Raw genomic sequence first — 23,022 nt, forward strand, 5'->3', positions numbered from 1 at the left:
CAAGAATTACCATGTTTAAGATGTGTTTACCGTGTAGCAATTCAATTTGCTAACCTAAAGAAAATTTGTCTAAACATGTTCAAACAATGTTCAAGGCTCGAAATTGGCGGGAGGTTGGTGGCAAATTATGCTGCTAAAAATGCCCAATATGCTGTCTGACAATCGATCTGACAAGGAGCTGTTTGCTTCCCATTTGTTTTTTAACCCTTATTAGGCTGCATTGTTTTTAAAAAATATCAAGAATTTGACCTATCATACATTTTTAATGATATCTCTCTTAATTTTTGGCATATTGAAATGAAAATATACACACGTATTCTATAATGGACTGGCTACTTTACTACAATATTTTAAAATAAATTATTTTATTTATGTTACCATGGCAAGTACAAAGTTCAAAAGATTTGTTCTTAATAAAAACAAATGTTAAGTTAATAAAGTTCTTGTAATATATAACTATATCTTTATTTATTAACTATATTTATGATTTTAATGCATTTTTCCCCTAGAAAACACCTTTATTTGATAAAAAAATGGTATGAAATGATTAGTATACTATCAGTTTTGTTTCATCATAATTTTCGGCATCAACTACAGTTTTAAAAGTGTTACTATTGCTACATTTTTTGTTAATTATTCTTCAAGTTACACACACCTTAAGAATATTAAATGTCCTTTAAATTAATATGTTTATAATTTTTAAAGTCTGTGAAATTGAAGCAGGTTTACTTTTACCAAAATCATTGAATAGTGTTATTATAATCCTCTGTCTGTTAAACAAACCCTTATACAACAAGAATGCATCTGATTAATATTAAGGCCCTGAGGTCAAAGGTCATGTACATAGTTAATAATGAAAACAGTAGTTTCTATTGGATTACATACTAAATCATTTAAGAAATTTCTTCAAACATCTTTGTAGGTCATAGATTATCAGGTCAAAGGTCAAGGTCACATTAAAAAAAGAGGCAATTATTGGGCATTTCTAACAAAAAAGACACAACTGTTGGTTATTTCTTACAAAACATCTTACAAAAATTGTTAAACAAACCGACCTAAAACTTCTATTATGCATCACCTATCTATATTTTGCATTTGGGGTCACCAGGTCCAATGTCAATGTCACAATGAATAGAAAGAATCAATTGTCAATGTATTTCATATGGAACCGTTTACTTAATTCACCTTAAACTTCTAACTTATGAACTTAAATTAGGCAAACTAATTACTTTGTAGGTCATACATTATCAGGTCAAAGGTCAAGGTCACATACAAGAGGCAATTGTTGGACATTTCTAAAAAAAAAGAAACAATTGTTGGGCATTTCTGAGAAAACTTCTTACAAAATTGTTAAACAATCTTACCTAAAAATTCTACTATGCAACACTGATCTATATTTTGCTTTTAAGGTCAAGGTCACAATGAATAGAAAGAATCAATTGTCAATGTATTTCTTTTGGAACCGTTCAAGAAATTGACCTGAAACTTCTACATCATGGCCATTATGCTAAGCAGATCCATATTTTGCTTTCTTTCGGGGTTACAAGATCAAAGGTCACGCTCACAGTAAAAGGAGACAAATTGACAATGTATTTCCTACAAACTGTTTAACTAACATTAAACTTCTACTTTATGACTTTTATATTAGACTGATCCATAACGATCTGGAGAAAACTTGGAGTGTTTTCTCTTTTATAGATACATTACCTGTCCTCAAACAAGGGCACCTCCCCCCCACGCAAGTGGTCTGGTCCGAACATCCCAACAGCCAATGGGATGGCCTAAATTCTTCTACTGCATACTGCTCTCTAGTTCCGGTCACATGACTGTAACTTCCTTCTTTTTCCCTGAGCGCATCGCACGGAGAACAGGAAGCGGGGAGGCCCGGGCGGGATGAAATCTTGAAGACAGGTAATGTATCTATAAAAGAGAAAACACTCCAAGTTTTCTCCATTTCTATGTACATTACCTGTCCTCAAACAAGGGCAGCATTCAACAGATGGTGGTGGGTGCCGAGATCCGTAGATGCTTGTGATAACTCCCCAAACCGGAAAGAGGCCGACTAGTGGAAGAATGAGGCCAACCCTGGTAAGCCCTCCTCCTAGGGATGCCCATCACAGACCAATGCAGGTGATGTTAGTAACAACAACCAGAATGGTGGCATCCGTCAGCAGTGGCAGGTACGGCTCCCAGAACAAAGGACCAGGAGGTGGCTGCCACATCTCATGCTGGTTCTGACAGGGTGGGAAGTCGTAGCCACCAGGGATGCAGGTGTTAGGTAACCCTCACGTATTGAAGTGTTATTTTTGTAATAACAAGCGACAACCTAATGAGGTGCATCCGTCAGAACATTGAACAGAACAAGACCCCCAAGTGTTTTCTGTCTAGTACACCAAAGAACTGTTAGTTCAATAACGACAACAAATAACCACATGCAGTGCAGGGTAAAGGTTATCGAGACAAAAGTTCCGGCACCAGTACGTGAACTGTGCAAAAGAACAAAAGTCTAAGCAATCCTCACCTGTCGATTCGATGGACATCTCGGTATGCAGCCCAGAATCAGACAGACATCAACGGCGACGAGGACGGCTTGTATTCAACAGAGTCTGTGCAGCAACAACCGGACCCAGATGATGGAACCCCTCAACGTCTTCTGTGGAGATATCCATCAGATAATAGTTGGCGAAGAGTCCATAGCCCAGAAACAACCAGTGATAATGTGCTGAATGGGTGTGTTGCAGTGCAGGGACATCGTGGCAGCCAAGGCACGGAGTAATTGCGGATTAGAAGCAGATGGAGCAGGTAAACCCTCCTTCTGATAGGCGGTCAGGATAGAAGACCGGATCCAGGTGGCCACCGTGTTTTTGGTAATATTACTCAACCGACTCTGGTTACAGGAAAGGAAAAGTCTTTTGCGATGTTGTCGAAAAGATCTGGTCCTCTCGATGTACTGGTGCAGGGCTCTGACAGGGCACAACGCCAAGTCCTCAACGTCCGCTGGACCAACGATAGAGGAGAGGGCCTGCACAACATACGAACGAGGCGCTTGGTCTGGTAACTGATTCTTTGCAACAAAGTTCATAAGTAACCCCAAGTTGACTGCACGCCGATCTCGGTGAAAACGTACCAAGTCTACATCAAGAGCATGGAGTTCTGAGACACGGGCAGCCGTGGCAAAACCGAGTAAAAACACCGTCTTCCGCGTCAAGTCTTGCAGGGAAGAGGATTCGATCGGCTCATAAGGTGCGGTCGATAACGCTCATAACACCAGATTCAGGTCCCATCTTGGTGGCCGAAACCGGTGTACTTGATTATCAAGGCGAAACCCTTTGATCATCTTATGGATCTCAGGAATACACGATAACTTCGTTCCAGTAGCGACATCACGAACAGTAGCGATGACCGAAACGTACCCAGCGATGGTAGACCCCTTTAATCATAAAGTGGTCCGCAGATACAGCAAAAAAACCCAGCAAGACGAAGTATCTGGATCGTCTGAGGTTTGAGTTTTTGCCGGACACACCATCGGTGAAAGCAAAGCCATCTGACGTTGTAAGCCGCAGTAGTAGATGATATGTGCGCTTTCAAAATGGCCGCCATAGACTGTGAAGAAAAACCTTTCTTTCTCAAACTCTTGGAGATAAAGTCCACGCGTGCAGTTGGAACAACTGCGGACGTGGATGGTATAGTCTTGACGTGGGATGCAGCAACAGATGATCCCAGTCTGGCAGCGGTAAAGGATGTGGATCGGCATAACATATTAGATCTGGATACCATATCCTGAATGGCCACATTGGAGCAATGAGTAACAGGCGACAATGGTACAGCTGAAACCTCTGAAGCACCCTTGGAAGGAGGATTGGTGGAGGAAAAGCGTACGCGTCCACTTGTTCCCAGCTGATGGCCAAGGCGTCGAGATCCAGAGCTTCGGGATCCAGCACCGGAGACACGTAAACCCTCAGCTGATGGTTGAATCGTGTGGCAAAGAGATCGATGTTTGGTGTCTGTCTGTCGCACACCCATCGAAACGCTTCGGGATGGATCATCCATTCCGTCGGCTGTGGAGACGATGGCCGAGACAGTGTGTCGACTAGTACATTGGAAACCCCTGGAATATGGCAAGCCCGAAGTTGCAACAGAATCTAGTCAACCAGCTTGTAGAGACGATAAGTCAACTGTAGCAGACTGCTGGAGTGGGTTCCGCCCTGACGGTTGATATAAGCCACCGCGGTGGTACTGTCTGTAGCTACCATGAGAGAGGCGCCTGACAGCATCTCTCGCCAATGAAGGATGACGTAACTGCCAACATCTCCAACAGATTGATGTGTAGATCGGCTTCATCTGGAAACCACAGCCACCAACAGGGACTGGACTGCAAGGCGACTGGTAACCGGATCAGCAAATCTGCGTTATTGTACTGAATGCATGGATTCAGAAACAAACTGGATACCGTGACCTCTAAGCATAAAATGTTGCGCCGACGTCAAAATTACTCTTGCAATGATACTTCATGAAACAATAATAGATTCAGGAATCAAGACATCGGAAACAGCGACCCCGTGATACAGGCAAGAGCCAAGACAGCATAGCAACTCGTTACGCTACATGCCCGATATACCTGGAAGTGAAGCAACGCAAAACAGCAACCGGCTAAAATCCACGGCCGTCACACCACCCGGTGCGAAACAGCAGCAGAGACCATCTAGACAGCATCGGTCACGAACTCTGGCGGTAACAACAGTGAACGTCAGTGAGTTGATAAGCCGCAATGAACCATAAGAAAACGGTGACGGTAAAACCCCCATACCACGTGATGGCAACTGGATAACTTCCGGAACCAGCGGAAGTAGCGACTGTCTTGCATTGCCACCGGATATAGAGAACGATCTGCCAAATGTCGCTGAACCTTCCTCGAACAAGAGAATATCGGTGCACGGGATCTCAACACAAGTGACCGGACCAGTAGACTGTCTTCGTCACCAACCCGGAACGTTTGTAACGTCGAACCCCTTCACGGCAAAGAGCCGTATGTAGACCACAGGTCTGCCAAGATTACCGGCTTGTGCTGAAAGTCGAGAATGGATCGTTTCAGGCAAGTCGGTTGACGATAGTGTGCAATCGTAGTGCACATTGACGTCACGGAAGATATAAGGTAGACCAACATCAAAGTCGACGGCTAGAACAAGGCATATCCTCTGGCATCCTGCACATGAGGAGTTATGGTCGCCAGGAAAACATCAAATAGGACAGCATGTACAAACATGTACGCTGAACTGAAGCCATCGACATGACGTGCCAATCTGTAAGTTCTAGGAAGACGTCTGGTCCCGCCGGAAACAGCGTCATCCAAGGCCGGCACCACACCGTTGAAGGATAGGTTGAAGACGGGATACGTTGTGACGAATGGGGAACGGCACAAACGAAGTCTACTCAAGTAAACCTCGACATCAGATCAGTCCTCAAACGGAAACCTTCTAGAATGGTGCCAGTGGACTGTGCAGTGACGAAAGCATATACACCGCAGCGAGACAATCAGTCACAGCCATGTGGGTCACTGCGTCCGGATCTTCTATAACGGAAGGTGCCGACGCATCATCTGGAAAATCGGACAGTAACCTGGCACAGGCACTTCGATCCAATGTACTGGCTGCAATTGGAAACACAGACCGTGGACGGTCCCGGTACCGAACGGTGAGCCGATGACGCAATTTTCCAGTTCGTTACAGGGCTCCGTCTGCTTGCTGGAACAACGATCCGCACGGGCCGGTTACTGGTAGCCGTGTAAACCGACGGGGGCCTGTGGCAGCCAACGATCGAATGCCGACATCTGCCGGTGGAACCTCCATGGCGATCATCGAAACCGGACCCTTCTTGGCTGAAACCGGTGGATGGGCCAGCGGCGGTAGCATATCAGATATGACAGCCAGACAATCCCTCAGTGACAGGTGGTCCGCCGCATCCAGATCTTCCAGCACCGCAAGAACCGATACATCATCAGAAAGTCACGTAGCACCCGTGAACAGGCCAGTCGCTCTGGTCGTGGCCCGATGGAGATACCGGAGAACCGGACCGTGGGCGGTCCCATGTGGATACCAAGGAACGGATGACCACATCGTCGTTGGATGTCGCAAGGACGGCAACATGTCGTAGACGGCCGCCAAGCAATCCCTCATAGTCATATGGTCCGTAGAGTCGGGCTCTTCAATGACAGATGCCGCAGGCGCTTCATCACCAAAATCTCGTAGAACTCGAGCACAGGCCAATCGATGTACCGTAATGGAAGCCGCCGGTTAAACCGGACCGTGGATGGTCCCGTCTAGCCCTCGGAGGCCTTGGAAGCCACATCAACTGAAGGTTGGCGCTGATGATCTGTGGAACCCGTAGGGAGCCATACAGGTCATGTGGAACGGCTACGGTCCCGGCTCCGATGCGCCAAAGAGGACTTCCCCGCCAAAGATCGGTGAGCCTTGGAATCCGTGGAGCGTCTATCTGAATGAGCCGGCTTCTTAGAGGGCTGCGTAGAGACCACAGGCCTGTCATCCGAAGTCTTAGGTATCGGTGGAGCTGAAGAAGCCGCACCCCCTGAAGAGGGGACTGGAACCGGACCTGACCCCGAACCCTGCCGGTTTGGGTAAGGTCGCCATTGACGCCATTGTTTCTTCCAGCATGGTCGGTAGAATTGAACATAACACTTCCGCCACGGAGTCAGCAATCGAAGGCGAAGATTCCACCTTCTTGGTCCTCGCTGACACCACCTTCAGGTAAGCCGCGAACTCGACATCAGACAAGCCGGAACAAAGGTCGCATCTAGAAGTGAGGCCACACGGAACACGACAACCTGGACATAAGTCGTGTGGGTCGCCGCCGGCACTAACTTCTTGCAGCGTAAACACGCTCGAACTAGTCGCTGAACATTATCAGATATGATAATAGTAATTTTTCAATCTGTGAAAAGAAAGAAAAACCAACCATAACACAAATACAAAGCCGACACAACAACCGGCGATATAACAACATTTCATGTAATTAACACTTGGCAAGTCAAGCGAAATACTCGAAAGACATACGAAAGCTAACGAAATCTAACGAAAATTAAGGTGAAAAACATTTCACCCAAACACAAAGCCAGTCAACAAAGACGCCATTTTGTCATGTGACCGGAACTAGAGAGCAGTATGCAGTAGAAGAATTTAGGCCATCCCATTGGCTGTTGGGATGTTCGGACCAGACCACTGGCGTGGGGGGGGGGGGGGGGAGTGCCCTTGTTTGAGGACAGATAATGTCTATAGAAATAGCTTTTGGAGGTCACCCGGTCAAAGGGCAAGGTCATATTTTGCTCATCGTGTCACTACCAAACTATTTAACAAACCAGCTGGGGTGGAGGGCACAGAATCACACCCCCAATTAAACCTTTTTTTTCAACTTAAATTTTACAAAATTATACACATACATACATACATAGTTGTACACCCCACCCCCACCCCCATGTAACAAACTGACCCCAATTGTCTGCTGCATGACCGTAGTGCTAGATAGCCACATATTGGGTTTGGGTCATTAGGTCAAAGGTCAGTTACATAAAAACTAAAAATTCAAAGTAGTTTTTTTTACAAACCATTCAACAGATACCACTATGACTTGCTAAATGATTTTAAGTCATTATCAGTAAAACATGTACATTAGATTTCTATGTATTGCTGTTAAAATCATTGAGAACAAACACCACAAAATCCTCATGTAAAGAGTAGTTTTAGAACGACTTTTAAGGCCACAGAGTCAAATATCAAGGTCACCGTACATAATTTTGTAGAAGGTTTCTACGTGATTTTACTGCAATCCATTTGACATGTTCATGTAAAACCTGTAACACGAGGATGGACAGGCTTCACTAAGATCTTTAGGTGCAGGTCACTGCGAAAGAAATTTGTTTTGTTTTTTATAGTGCCTATTAGGCTTGTTTGTACCAAGAAGTGTATTATGTAGATCAAACTCATCAGATACAACACCAAACACCTGAGCTCTGTATAATAATACATTTTGTAAATTGAACCCAATTATTGTAATACATTTCCAATGGGTTGCCCTTATATTGTGGTATATGCATTATGGGATGGGACAAGGGCCGTTAAAAATTAGGGTAAAAACAAATGTCTGCATTACGTTAATGTTAAATGGTCCTTTGTTGAACTTTGAGGGGCAGGACGATGCCCAGTGGTAAAGTGTTAGCTTGATGGCCGTCAGTTTGGGATCAATCCCCATCAGTGGGTCCATTGATCTATTTGTCGTTCCAGCCAGTGCACCACGACTGGTATATCAAAGGCAGTGGTATGTGCTATCCTGTCTGTGAGATGGTGCATATAAAAGATCCCTTGCTACTAATGAAAAAACATAGCGGGTTTCCTCTAACACTATATGTCAAAATTACCAAATGTTTGACATCCAATAGCCGATGATTAACATATCAATGTGCTCTAATAGTGTCAACAACAAGTAATGCAAAATATTGCACTTTTAATACCCCGCTCTCTCACTCGCAATAAAATATAGAGTATCAGGTTTTTACGTTTTGATAACATGGTTATTTGGCGAGGATTAGATAACAGTGTAACAGGTGACCTTCAGCTAGCCTGTTACACAGATATCAAAACTTAGTAACCTGATACATTTTTTTTTATTATGCAACCCTTTTCAAGTTATATTTTTGTAATATGTTGTAATATTTTGTAATATGTTTCAGTCAAAAGCGGTATAGAAACGCATCCCACGATTCCCCATCTCCTTCAGAGCGTTACGTAAACAGGCACGGTGGAGACTGTGCCTGGTAAAATGTGTTGAACGACGAATGACCCCATTAGCCAATCGTAAATAATAAAGTAATATCGCTGGTCGGTAAATGTACATTTTTGACCGGATCGACACGTAATCTAATAGCTCGAGTCACCTCCAGCCCTCACCGTATTGATATTGGTATGTAGTTCCCCTACATATCAATAAGCGGAGGGCTGGAGGTGACTCGAGCTAGCAATTTAATGGTCGCTGAGCAGAACTATTAACCGTGTGCAAACACCCACGTGCTGTTCGACACATGACTTTACATAATGAGCACGGACATTACTTCAAAAATAGCAAGTTGCGCATTTTAATTAATGTTTTCACTTAATTTACATCTACTGTAATAACTACTTTTAACTTACAAAGACGTTATCAGAACAATTGTTTTAAAATAAATAATAATAATGTGAAGAAAAAAGTACGAACCATATGCACACCTTTTGGAAAAATAAGATCGTCTGTTTAAACTCGCACAGTAAATATTGCATTGAATGTGTTGCCGAAGATCCCAGATGATATGTGTTAACGAAAATGGTTGAATCAAAACAAAAAGTTGTATTCTTCTACCAAAAATGTATTATCTCGAACAATGTAGGCCTATTACTCAAAAGTACGATACAGTTAGCGACGTCAATGTGATGGATTCATTTGAAGAATATAAAAATAAAACGAACAGAAAATTTTATCCCACGTTAGAGGATTATTTCCAAAAATCTTTATTCTTTTCTCAAATCTCTTTAAATCTTTATCAAAATATAATAACGAAACTTTGTATCGGTTCAGGCGCGCGTGCAAGTTAGGGTTTCAGGGTGGAACCCCTCCGTATTCAAGGAGCATGACCCCATAAAACTGCACACGTCTGAGTAAGAACCCCCCGCTCCCCTCCTTGTTAAAATGCCTGCATACAAGCATAACCATATCTACTGGACTAATGCAAATGCAGCCCCTTGCCGCTCCATAATTATATGTGTGACATGCTATGTTCGGATTTTGTGATTGGTTCCTAAAATTGAGGAAGTTCAAAGCAATCCCCTCTGCGGTCCTATCGGCCTTCCCGAACTTGTGAGAATACATAACCTACCAGTAGTTTCGTTTAATGTACGAGTGATTTGATGGGTGTTGGGGAGAGAAACAGTACCGAGGGTAAATGCAGTTCACCTTTATTAGTGCAACAAAAACAATTCTTATTATTATTTATTTTTGTTTAGGCAATTCATCTTTGTGAATAGCTATATAGGCCTGTAAATTGCATGCAACATTACACTGCATTACCGTACCATAAAGTTTAGTGATTTTTTATGAAGTACAACAATAATAACTTAGTGATTTTTTATGAAGTACAACAATAATAACTTAGTGATTTAATGTACATCCAAACAAAAACAAACAAAAATTTAAAAAGAAGGAAAGAAGAAAAAACCCAAACCCCCCAAAACAAAACAACACAACACTGATATTCGTTGATACGTTAGCGCTACTGATATCTTTTGTGATAAAAGGAAGTGGTACTTGTGCTGTCAAATGATCCATTTTTGTTATAAATATCAACTGCTTTATAACATCTAATATAACATCAACAAATCATTTTTTTTAAATCGATTGGGAAAAGGGAAACAATGACATCACGTGATCAGCTGTCGAAAATGGCACGAATGGCCTTTTGGGTACCAGACGTAGTCAGGTCGTTATAGTAAAATGTTTTCCATATTTTTAGTAATATTTCGAAGTGAAACTACACTGTTCTTGTAATTCTGGTAATTATAGCAATGTATAATACAGTTCGTTGTAGCATGTGGGTAGGCCTACACTGAGGAATAAAAACTGCAACATCATAGATTAAAAACAAACGCATCTTTATTTATTTTTATTTTTTTTAAATTTGCAATAAACACCCATTCTCAGCTGTCAGTTGTCTATATCTTTGAGGATTTTATGCACCTATTATCCATTAAAGTTTTTCATATGTAAAAAAATTAAAACAGTCAAACCATAGCGACACTATGACGACGGTTGCATGTGACGTCATAATACTTGACTTAGAACATGTATACACGTCTGCAGCACTCTACAGGTTAATATTCTATCTCTAATGTAATCCAGTGTTCTCGCTGCTCCATTTAAGCGGGGCGCCCCGCCCCGCTATTCCATTTTGCCGCCCTCCTTTCACGTTCCCCGCCCTCCTTTATTTTTGAGTGCCCTCCTTTATTTTTGATCGCCTCTCTTTATTTTCCAGCACCTATCTCCGCTATTTCCAAATGCACTTTTTTTCCACACAAAAAACAACGATCAGTCTGCACACTGAACATCAAAGGAAACAAGCCGCGTTGTGTACGAAAAAGCAATTGACGAAACATTTACGACAGTTACCGTAACGTAATTTAACAGTATTTTTAACAGTCTCTATTTTGTCCAATATCTGTATCCATTTGTATGTTTGATAGACACAATAAAAGTTATATTTTATGTAAGCAATGAAAACATTTTATTTTTTACGGATTCGGCAATCTCCGATTGAAAAAAAACCCTCTTATTTGGCGCCAAATTTGTCACGTGATCAGAACGGTCATTCTGTCTTTTGTTTCCACTAACTATTGTTTGATATTTTGTCCTCTGTTGCAGATATAATTGGTTGAAACTGATGATTTTTACTTTCTGTTATTCTGTTTATTAAGCAGATCTTTATAAAATATTGTAAACTTTTGATTTTGAGGGGATATGAACGCTTATAAAAACAACGGAAGTGGTAGTGTTTATCATTAAAATCATTTATCTTGAGTGCCAAATAATATATACACCGCCTTTACAAAAACGAAACTACTTTTTATCAGCTGGCGATATTTTATCACAGCGATCGATTCATTCGATGAAGATGGAAATAACAAAAATGTATCTGACATTAGGAGATACTTTACAAACATCTTTATTGTTTTTCGTATATCTTGAAATCTTTATTAAAAATAATATTAAAACTTTGATTGGTCCAGCAAAACCGGAACTGCCCGTGAATGTCAGACCGATATCATCTTCGGTTCAGTTAAGACGAGTTTTTTTATAAACCCCTTTGCACTTTTTTGTAGGCAAAATAAGGAGTATGTCTTTTCTCAAAGTCTACCAACACACAATATGATAACCAAACTACTCCCCCCCCCCCCCTCCCCCCCCCCCTTTTTTATTTATTTTTTTTGCTCTAAGTTTATTGGGGTTTTTTTGAAGGGTGTGGTGCCGACCGGCCGCCCTCCTTTAATTTTCACACAGCGAGAACACTGGTGATCATCTAATATTTGACATCTTTGAACATTACTTTATAAAAAGGTTAACCTTAATATATGGCACACTAAAGTGTGAGATTCTTTTATTGAAAGACTAAAATAAAAAGTTTGTTTAAAGTTTGTTTTGTTTAACGACACCACTAGAGCACATTGATTTATTAATCATCGGCTATTGAATGTCAAACATTTGGTAATTTTGACATATAGTCAGAGAGAAGACAGCTACATTTGTCCATTAGTAGCAAGGGATCTTTTATATGCACCATCTCACAGACAGAATAGCACATACCACGGCCTATAATATACCAGTCATGGTGCACTGGCTGGAATGAGGAGTAGCAAAATGGGCCCACCGACGGGGATCAATCCCAGACCGACTGACCATCAATTAAGCGTTTTACTACAGGCTTCTCGGCTTAAGCGAGATATGGGAATACCATGTGTTATGGCTTTTAAAAAAAGATGCCGTACCAACAATTTTTCTGCGACACAAAACAAATGACAACAGCCTATGCCATCCACACCGAAACGACCTTGGGGTGCATATCGTCAATGTCCCAAATTGCGTTATGCTTTCAACTCCGGTCAGTTTGTTTTTTCATGCACGGATCGTGCAATCATCGAGATCCAATTTGTTGTCGTTTGCATCTCGTTCATTTGTGAGATTTTTCTTTACAGTTCGAAAACATTAAAACAATAAAGTACAAACAAGTAAGTATCTATAGCCTTGTCCGTCCCATCCTACAAAAATGTAGGGTTTTTTTGTAAAAAAAGAAAGAAAAAAGAGCTAATTTTGTATGCATCTTAGAAAACAATCGGCTCAGAAATAAATGACTTGTAAATTCCATAGTATGAAAAAAGGTGTTCCCTGTAAAACAGACTATAAATATATTAAATTAATTTTACTATACCTTCCCACAAAGAAAACCTTTTTTCATACTATGGAATGTGATACAAGTTATATACCCGCGACTAATAGGTCAAAAGATTCGGACCGATTCAGTTTACACAATACATTCTATTTTTCTCTGAAGTTGAGTTCCACCCCCATCCTAGCCAGTGACCCGTGACTAATAGGTCAAAAGATTCTGACCGATTCAGTTTACACATTACATTCTATTTTCCTCTAAAGTTGAGTTCCACACCCATCCTAGACAGTGACAATTCCTGCAGAATCCTAAAAAGACAAATTTATCTACCAACTGAATGCTTTTTGCAGATTAAAATATACGACTTAACAGGTAAACTTTGTTTTGTTTAACAACACCACTAGAGCACATTGATTTATTAATCATCGGCTACTGGAAGTCAAACATATGGTAATTTTGACAGTCATACATTTTTCCATTAGTAATAGTAATAATAATAATAATAATAATAATAATAATAAATTCTTTTTTAATGAGGATAACAGTTAGAAAAAGCTAATATTCCCTGAGGCCCTCATGTATAAACAATAACATAATTACAATACATACATTTATGAACAAACGGAAAATACATACATGGCATTAAACATAAAGAAATATTTCTTGAGTCTATAATTAAAAACAGCAGTATTTGGCGATGATCCAATAGCTTTATGTGATTCATTCCAAAGTACTGGTCCAGAGTAACTGAAAGCATGCATGTTTAAATAGAGACATTTTAGGTTTTGGAATAAATAGATTTCCATCCCCTACAATTTTAAGGTTATAGGGATTTTTTTTCCAACATATATTAATTAACCTTCTGACTACTGCAGGCGAGATATCTCGCCCGACATCACGTCAGTCGATATACTGTACACTGTATACATTGCATTCCCCAATTCATATTTCCCGCCGTTTTGCACACGACACTCACCGGAAACAGAAATATAATTAAAGAGAAAAGATTTTTTTTCAAAATGGTGGTTTTCGTTTTGATTTTTTCAATTGAAAATACCTTGAAATTTTGAGTTCAAAAAGTGGTTTTCGGCAAGTATTTTCGCTTGACAACAATGCCGGCACGTCGCGGTAATTTTCAGGGATCGATAGCTGATTGTAACAGCTAATTTGATAATAAATTTGATCGTTTTACCAACAACGAAAATTACCAAATATTGCAATATGAATCGTAGTTCAGGTTTTAAAAAAAATTCTGGTCAGAAAACCACTGTTATCGGGAATAATGCACATAAATACTGGACAGCTGGCCACAAATGCCCGTAAGTAAACGCAACTTTTTCGATTTTTTGCCTAATTTTAATCACCATTAGCCGATCTAAAATAATAAAAATTACAAAAAAAGACACGAAAATAATACTTACCGATTCATATATGAACTTTATTTCATGTATTTATGAAACATTTAAGTGAATATATGTGAGTAAAAATTATAAACTTGTACCCACTCAACGTGGTTTTTGTTCAAAATTAATCCAGTAGTCTAAAGGTTAATAAGTCTGAAAGATACAATGTAGTTTGGGGCTTCAGTGCATAGACTTTTATAAATTTGTAAACATTTGTGATAGTGGATTCGTGTTTCCATTGTCATCCATCATACAACGAAAATGGTAGTGTTTATTATTAAAATAATTTATCTTAGGAGACAAATAATACTAGGCCATTTCCAAGTAAATTTGGTGGGAAGCTTTCTTAACCCATGGAGGAACAAAATCACTAATTTGGTAATTCTATAATTTGATTTTCTCCATTTATTTTTATTCTTAATGACAACAATGGAAATAGCCACTTACCAGAGTACAAAGCAGCTGAAAGGTCCTAATTAACCTTTAATAATTTTTTATGTAATCCCTTCTTCGACCCCAAAAATGGCCAATTAAGAATTAAGAAACCTTGGATTCTCTGGTATGTGTCTGATATAACTTAATTTTCATGAGGATCTTGAAGTACATAACCCAAAAACATATATTTACCACAATTCTCTGCATGGTGCCTGACAGAACTCGATTTCCATGTGGATCTTAGTACATACTATGTAACCCCCAAAACATATATTTACCACAATTTTCTGGTGCCTGATAGAACTCAATTTTCATGTGGATCTTAGTACATACTATGTAACCCCCAAAACATATATTTACCACAATTCTCTGGTGCCTCACAGAACTCGACTTCGATGTGGATCTTAGTACATACTATGTAATCCCCAAAACATATATTTACCACAATTCTCTGGTGCCTGATAGAACTCTATTTTCATGTGGATCTTAGTACATATGATGTAAGCCCAAAAACATATATTTACCACAATTCTCTGGTGCCTGATAGAACTCCATTTTCATGTGGATTTTGAAGTACATAACCAAAAAACATATATTTACCACAGTTCTCTGGTGCCTGATACAACTCGATTTCCAAGTGGATCATAGTACATACTATGTATTCCCAAAAACATATATTTACCACAGTTCTCTGGTGCCTGATACAACTCGATTTCCAAGTGGATCATAGTACATACTATGTATTCCCAAAAACATATATTTACCACAATTCTCTGGTGCTTGATAGAACTCGATTTCTATGTGGATCTTGAAGTACATAACCCAAAAAACATATATTTACCACAATTCTCTGCATGGTGCCTGACAGAACTCGATTTCCATGTGGATCTTAGTACATACTATGTAACCCCCAAAACATATATTTACCACAATTCTCTGGTGCCTCACAGAACTCGACTTCGATGTGGATCTTAGTACATACTATGTAATCCCCAAAACATATATTTACCACAATTCTCTGGTGCCTGATAGAACTCTATTTTCATGTGGATCTTAGTACGTATGATGTAAGCCCAAAAACATATATTTACCACAATTCTCTGGTGCCTGATAGAACTCCATTTTCATGTGGATTTTGAAGTACATAACCAAAAAACATATATTTACCGAAGTTCTCTGGTGCCTGATAGAACTCGATTTCCAAGTGGATCATAGTACATACTATGTATTCCCAAAAACATATATTTACCACAATTCTCTGGTGCTTGATAGAACTCGATTTCCATGTGGATCTTAGTACATACTATGTAACTCCAAAAACATATATTTACCACAATTCTCTGGTGCTTGATAGAACTCGATTTCTATGTGGATCTTAGTACATACTATGTATTCCCAAAAACATATATTTACCAGTTCTCTGGTGCCTGATAGAACTCGATTTCCAAGTGGATCTTAGTACATACTATGTAACCCCAAAAACATATATTTACCACAATTCTCTGGTGCTTGATAGAACTCGATTTCTATGTGGATCTTGAAGTACATAACCCAAAAAACATATATTTACCACAATTCTCTGGTGCCTGATAGAACTCGATTTCCATGTGGATCTTAGTACATAACCCAAAAAACATATATTTACCACAATTCTCTGGATCCTGATAGAACTCAATTTTCGTGCAAATACGTCTCTGCCCAAGTCTTAGTTTAAAGTAAATCTTCAATTTCTTAACATCGACTGGATATGGAAACTCATGCTTTTTTACTTCACCCTTCACAATGTCTTCAGCTGTCAGCCCAGTAAATGTCTGAAAAATAAATGAACTGGCCTTAATACAAATTGCCATCACAAGTTATTTTCCATATATGTATACTTAAAAGACACTTGACTGAAGTGAACATTACCAACAATCTACTGTAATTGATCCAACAGATACATGCTCATGCAAAGGGTGACCTTGTGGCAGTTAAATGAATTGCTTATCACTCATTCCTCACCACGAGCAAAATCACTCTCCTGAAATGATGCTAGGTGAGCACTCTCATTGAATGCAGTCTAGCTTCACTATGATCAAATCAAGGCGAGCTGAAGATCACTCTCCTGAAATGGTGCTAGGTGAGCACTCTCATTGAATGCAGTCTTCACTATGATCAAATCAAGGTGAGCTGAAGATCACTCTACTGAAATGGTGCTAGGTGAGCACTCATTGAATGCAGTCTTCACTATGATCAAATCAAGGTGAGCTGAAGATCACCCTCCTGAAATGGTGCTAGGTGAGCACTCTCATTGAATGCAGTCTTCACTATGATCAAATCAAGACGAGCTGAAGATCACCCTCGTGAAATGGAGCTTGGTGAGCACTCATTGAATGCAGTCTTCAATATGATCAAATCAAGGTGAGCTGAAGATCACTCTTCTGAAATGGTGCTAGGTGAGCACTCTCATTGAATGCAGTCTTCACTATGATCAAATCAAGGCGAGATGAAGATCACCCTCCTGAAATGGTGCTAGGTGAGCACTCTCATTGAATGCAGTCTTCACTATGATCAAATCAAGGCGAGCTGAAGATCACCCTCCTGAAATGGTGCTAGGTGAGCACTCTCATTGAATGCAGTCTTCACTATGCACACAAATATACACACACAATAATATTAGTCATGCAATAAATAAAACATTTACCTTAATGATTCTACTCTCGTAATGAGTTTCTCTGATAGCATCATAAAAGTCAATACCATCAATATATTGATAAACTTGGAAAGATGGGAATCCATACTTCTTGTGGGCAGCTGATGGTCCCTTCAATGCTAGTCCTACAATAGTTTTCTTAGTGGCACCAAAATTAACGACAAGGTGGGGATACAAGTCCATCCATGAGTTCCGTAAAGCCCCATCACTACACCAGAATGACTTAGCATCAATTCCCGCACCCAGATCAGTGAGTATATTGTCGTGTGACGAATAAGTATAGAATCGTGGGGTAACTTTACAGTTACCCATTGTTAGACACAGAGAAGGATCTGAAAAGTAAAAAAAACTAAAACATTAATGGATCTTTCCACCAATTATAAGTGAAAACATAACTAGCACTGGGTCATCTACCTTGCCCTTACCAACCCCAAAATAAAACAAAACACCAATGAAAACATAAAATACTTTTTGTTTTGAAAAGACACAATATATACTACTCAAAAGAATTTAAGGGTCAGATGATATTTTCGACATTATTTTCTGAATGTCAATTATATTAGCTAGACCATAATGTCACGCATGGTATTGTTCCATTTTGACGAAAGTGGGTCTAAGCAACCCATAAATGAACTAAAATCCACTGTCATTGACACTGTCGACTAGTTCTAATGGCGAAAACATGCTTACATTTGCACGTAAATTAGGGCGAAAGCAAAAGGTCTGCTAAGTGCCCATAACTTGCTTTTTCACAAAGCACTTCATTTGCACGTGTATTCCATGTTCCCAATGCTGAATTTCCGTATAATTGGAGCTTGTGTTCGTGTATGGTGCACACTCCAAATTCGACAATGGTACGACTTCACCTGACTATCGAAGATCGAGGAAGGGCTATTGCTTGGCTTCAGGATGGCAATACGCAAAGAAATGGTGCTCTGAGACTTGGTGTCAGTCAGAGTGTCGCTGGCCGACTGTGGCAACGGTACCAAGCAACGAATTCTGTTCGAAATCGTCCACGTTCGGGAAGACCCCGAAGCACTACAAATAGAGGACCGCTACATCACCAATATGGCTCTACATCAACACACAACCACTGCACGCCGATTACGTGACAATCTGCGGACTGCGACTGGAACTCGAGTGTCTGATAAAACCATACGCAATCGTCCGAGAGCCAATAATCTACGCTGCCGTCGCCAGGCTGTTCGACCACCACTCCTACCACGTCACAGAACGGCCAGACGTCACTGGTGCACGCTTCATCTGCGGTGGCAACGTGTTCAGTGGGGTCAAGTGATGTTCACTGATGAGTCCAGGTTTAGTCTCCAGTTCAACGACGGTCGGGTTCGTGTCTACAGACGTCCTGGGGAGCGTTTCGCTGACGTTAACGTTAGACAACTTCACCGGTTCGGTGGTGGAAGCGCCATGGTGTGGGGCAGCATCTCTATCCACCACAGGACCCCCCCTCTATGTGGTGGATGGCAATCTGAATGGAATCCGCTATCTGAATGAGATTATCCGGCCGTTGGTTCTCCAGGCCTTAAGCAGATTGGCGGCGGGGCAGTTCTGCAGGATGACAATGCCTGACCCCACCGCGCCAGGGTGGTAACGGACTTTCTCAGACAACAAGGTATCGCCAGGATGGATTGGCCAGCATATTCGCCCGACTTGGCCCCAATAGAGCACGCCTGGGACGAATTAGGCAGGAGAGTTCGGGATAATCATGCCCCTCCGGCCAACCTTCATGATCTGGGTCAACTTCTTTTGGCAGAGTGGCAGGCCATTCCCCAAGAGTTCTTCAGACGTCTGATCAACAGCATGAGGCAACGATGTGTCGAGTGTATTCGTGCCAGGGGTGGATTCACACACTATTAAACGAATGTTCTAATGTGTAAAATCCATGTTTGACAACCTTCAACTTTTGACAGCATGTCATGTGACTTTCTTGTATACAGTGACGTTTATTTGTTTTTTTTTGTAAATATGGAACAATAAATAAAAAATTTGGTGTAGTTTACAACATCAATCTAATACACTCTGAAACTTATTTGGTTATAAATTGTCGACCCTTAAATTCTTTTGAGTAGTATATATATGTATATACACACATGTATCATTAACAAATAAAACACCAATGAAAAACCAAGACACATTGTTTTAAAAAGTGCTACATCATTAACATGATCAATTATTTAGCATCATTGAAAACATCAAACAAACAGGAATTAAAAATATTAAAACATAGTAAAAGCTACAAGGAGTGAATGCTGGCCATTTTCTTTTCTGGAAAGCACAAATTGTTACAGTCCTTACTAGCTCATCATGTACATTGCCAAAACAGTCAACTGCTAATTTTTATACAAAGTAGCTAAAACATTTAGTCTTTGGCTAATATAACAGTTGTTAAATTAACCACATTTTAATAACTTTCAAGGACATTTTCTCTATATATACCTCTAAACAAAAATGTGTTCCAGTGTGAGCCTGCATGGCTTACAGTTACTCAAACATTATGTTACTGTTAAGAATTAAACAGTATCTGCCACTTAATGCAAGATTACTTTATTTTAATGCTTATATTCAGCATGTACTTGAATACCGCCTAACAAAATGGGGAAAGCGTTCCAAGGAAAAAGGTTGCTAGAGTATATTGGTTTATTAATCAAACATTTGGTATTTCAACATATAGTTTTAAGAGAGAAAACAAGCAAAATTTTTCCATTAGCAGAAATTAAGGGATCTTTTATATGCACCATCTGTTAGACAGGATAGCACATACCACGGCCTTTGGTGTACCAGTGGTGGTGCATTGGCTGCAACAAGAAATAGCCCAACGGGACCACCGACAGGGATTGCTGTTCCAAGATCGAAATCTCAACATAATTAAAAAGAGCTGTATGCATTACTTACATGTAGATAGCCCTTCAAATCCTGTCTGAACATTTAAAATGGCTAACAATGGACAAACAGGTTGAATACCTAAAAGGTATTGTTTACAAATCTCTTAATGGTACTCCATATCCAGAAAATATTTTCAGTAAAACACAATCAAACTCCACAAAGTCAAATAGGGAAATCTTTTAGCACCAAAACCAAAAATGGAACACTTCAAGAAAAGTCTTTAGTAAATTCTGGAAATGCTTTATGGAACAGCTTGCCCACTGATCTCAAAAGGTCTACAAGTCTTAATATACTTAAAAAGAAATGTTTTTAAATACCCCTGTGATAAGATGTAATCATCACTGTCCACATCATTAGATACTGTGAAACAGAGTTGTTTAAGAACACCTGCCTAGCAGGGGTGGGGAAAAATAAAATTGTCAATCGGTCCCGCTTGATGTCATCATTAACGGAGGGGGGGGAGAGGGGGGAAAAAGAAAGGAATAAAAAAAACATAACATCAGTGAAAAAAAAAAAAAAAAAAAAAACACCCACAAATTGTATATATTTTACATAATGGAATAAATATTATAAAAAAGGAATAAAAGTTATGAATTTAAATCCCATATACGTATAAAAAGTACGAGTATTCAGCACTGTGTCCTGAAAATTAATAAAAGATCGCACCGTTGAAGCGTTTGACAGCCTGAGCTAGCACGTTTAGACAAAGAGATTAATAACGTCATCACTGATTGGACGAAATTTGACCTCTATTGGCTCTTGCGATAACAGTACATGTAGCTGTTCTGCTTACTCCCACTTGTTAACAAAAAAGTGGAAACCTTTTGTTAATTTTAAAATCCTTTATAATTATTGGATAGACTACATTGAACAGTCAACAATAAATACATTTATAGATTATTTCAGTATATTTTATGCTATTTCAAGCAGTTTGTATTGCACAAAAGTCTCTTGCTTCGGACTGGGACACTCGACGAGTCGACCCGACAAAGCTCCGTACATAGGTGTTGACAGGTGTTGATTGTAACCAGTTGCAAACTCTGGGTCCTTTGTTTTAATTGGAGTGTAATACGTTGATGGCTCTCTCACCAAGAATGGTGTTATTGTTAACGTCTGTTTAATCTCTTGACCGGCTCAGCAACTTTGACAAAATTAATGTCTAGCCTAGTGGCTGTGGATTGACACTAATGTAAGTGACTGACGATATATACTTAGGTAGACTTCAAAATCACAGACGTCTTGCCACTAGACATATTGACTACTATTTATTTATTATTTTAAATCCTGCATGAGATACCGATGTCTGGGAAGGCCAGTCCACTTGACGGATAAGAATTTGTTCCAATAATAGAAATGGACAGGTGCTTCGGACCAACAAGAATGACAAAAGTGGGACCGGCAAACACACGTTTTAAAAAAATAATTTCGGTCTCAGAGATCGAGAATCGGTCCCAGACCGGGAGAAAAGGGCTTTTCCCCACCCCTGCTGCCTAGTATATTTGTATATATTGTAGTTTATATATATATATACATTACATTTATATTTAAATGTTTTCTTTAGGAAGCATGTTGTTTTGTGTAGATCCAGGCTTGTTAGGAATCTGAAATAAATTGTTACAGAAACTGAAGTGTGATGTGTTTTATGTAGATCCAGGCTTGCTAGGGCATTTATGATATTTAATATATGCTAATTTAACTACACATGCACATCATGGATTTGCTAGTAATACAGCTGTATTATTACCATAAACAGACCACCAATAGATGCACAGAAAAAACAAAATGGTTTCGTCCATCTTAAGGAAAAGAAATCTGCTGCATGTGTATTAACCTGAAAAGAAAAGAAGTTTGTTTTGTTTAACGACACCACTAGAGCACATTGATTTATTAATCATTGCTAAAAAGAAAAGTGAAATAAGAAAGTTGGAAACAATAATTAATACAATATTAGTTGAGTGCGATCGATGCATAATAAATTATTGCAACAATACCATCCAGGTGTCTCAGGGGCACAAATGTGAAATTGTGGTTACCCGTTGGGCAACCAGTAGCTGAAGTTTGGTTGCCCAACATCATCTCATGGTTGCCCAACATCATCTCATGGTTGCCCACCTATTTCATAAAAGTTTTATGGATATAATTTTGAACTGTCATTAAAATGAAACTGAAATTCAAAACGTTTTTATTATTATCATTACTTATCAATTTGGGAAGGGGTAGTTCAACAATTAATTACCTGACACACAAATCGGGCTTATATATCCCCTCCCTATCACATCAGGTAATTCTGGTGAAAACATGCGCGCACATACACTTGACTCCCTCCAAAAAAGGGCGCGAACAAACTCTAAAATTATGTAATACTCGTTTCAACGGCTGCATCATCCATTCCCAAAGATTGTGACGTACTTTAGCCAACATTATTCAGTGGAAATTTTTAACGACTGCTTAACCTCTGTGTAGGAGATCGAACAAATTAAACATGAATCATATTACAAGATATTGTTTTTTAAAAGGATACATAATTCTTAACAAACAACCCCAATCATTCAATAACATGTACAATTCCAATGATGCAAAACGCTGCAGGAATTGCTTAATTGTTGAACGGCTCCTTTGAG

The 23,022-nt window shown here is 39.6% G+C and overlaps 1 protein-coding gene across 1 annotated transcript in view; it reads right to left on the minus strand.

Annotated features, from left to right (window-relative positions):
* Positions 1 to 23,022, minus strand: part of LOC121383904 — a 180,777-nt gene that overhangs the window by 143,309 nt on the left and 14,446 nt on the right. Inside the window, exons 2-4 of the mRNA XM_041514002.1 lie at positions 22,146 to 22,232; positions 17,492 to 17,832; positions 16,454 to 16,619 (exon numbers count right to left, since the gene is read on the minus strand). Of these exons, the coding sequence (XP_041369936.1) occupies positions 16,454 to 16,619; positions 17,492 to 17,832; positions 22,146 to 22,197 (559 nt within the window). The 5' untranslated portion in view covers positions 22,198 to 22,232. The remainder of the gene's footprint in view (positions 1 to 16,453; positions 16,620 to 17,491; positions 17,833 to 22,145; positions 22,233 to 23,022) is intronic.

Source organism: Gigantopelta aegis, chromosome 10 (assembly GCF_016097555.1).
Source record: "Gigantopelta aegis isolate Gae_Host chromosome 10, Gae_host_genome, whole genome shotgun sequence".
In the NCBI taxonomy this organism is placed as follows: domain Eukaryota; kingdom Metazoa; phylum Mollusca; class Gastropoda; order Neomphalida; family Peltospiridae; genus Gigantopelta; species Gigantopelta aegis.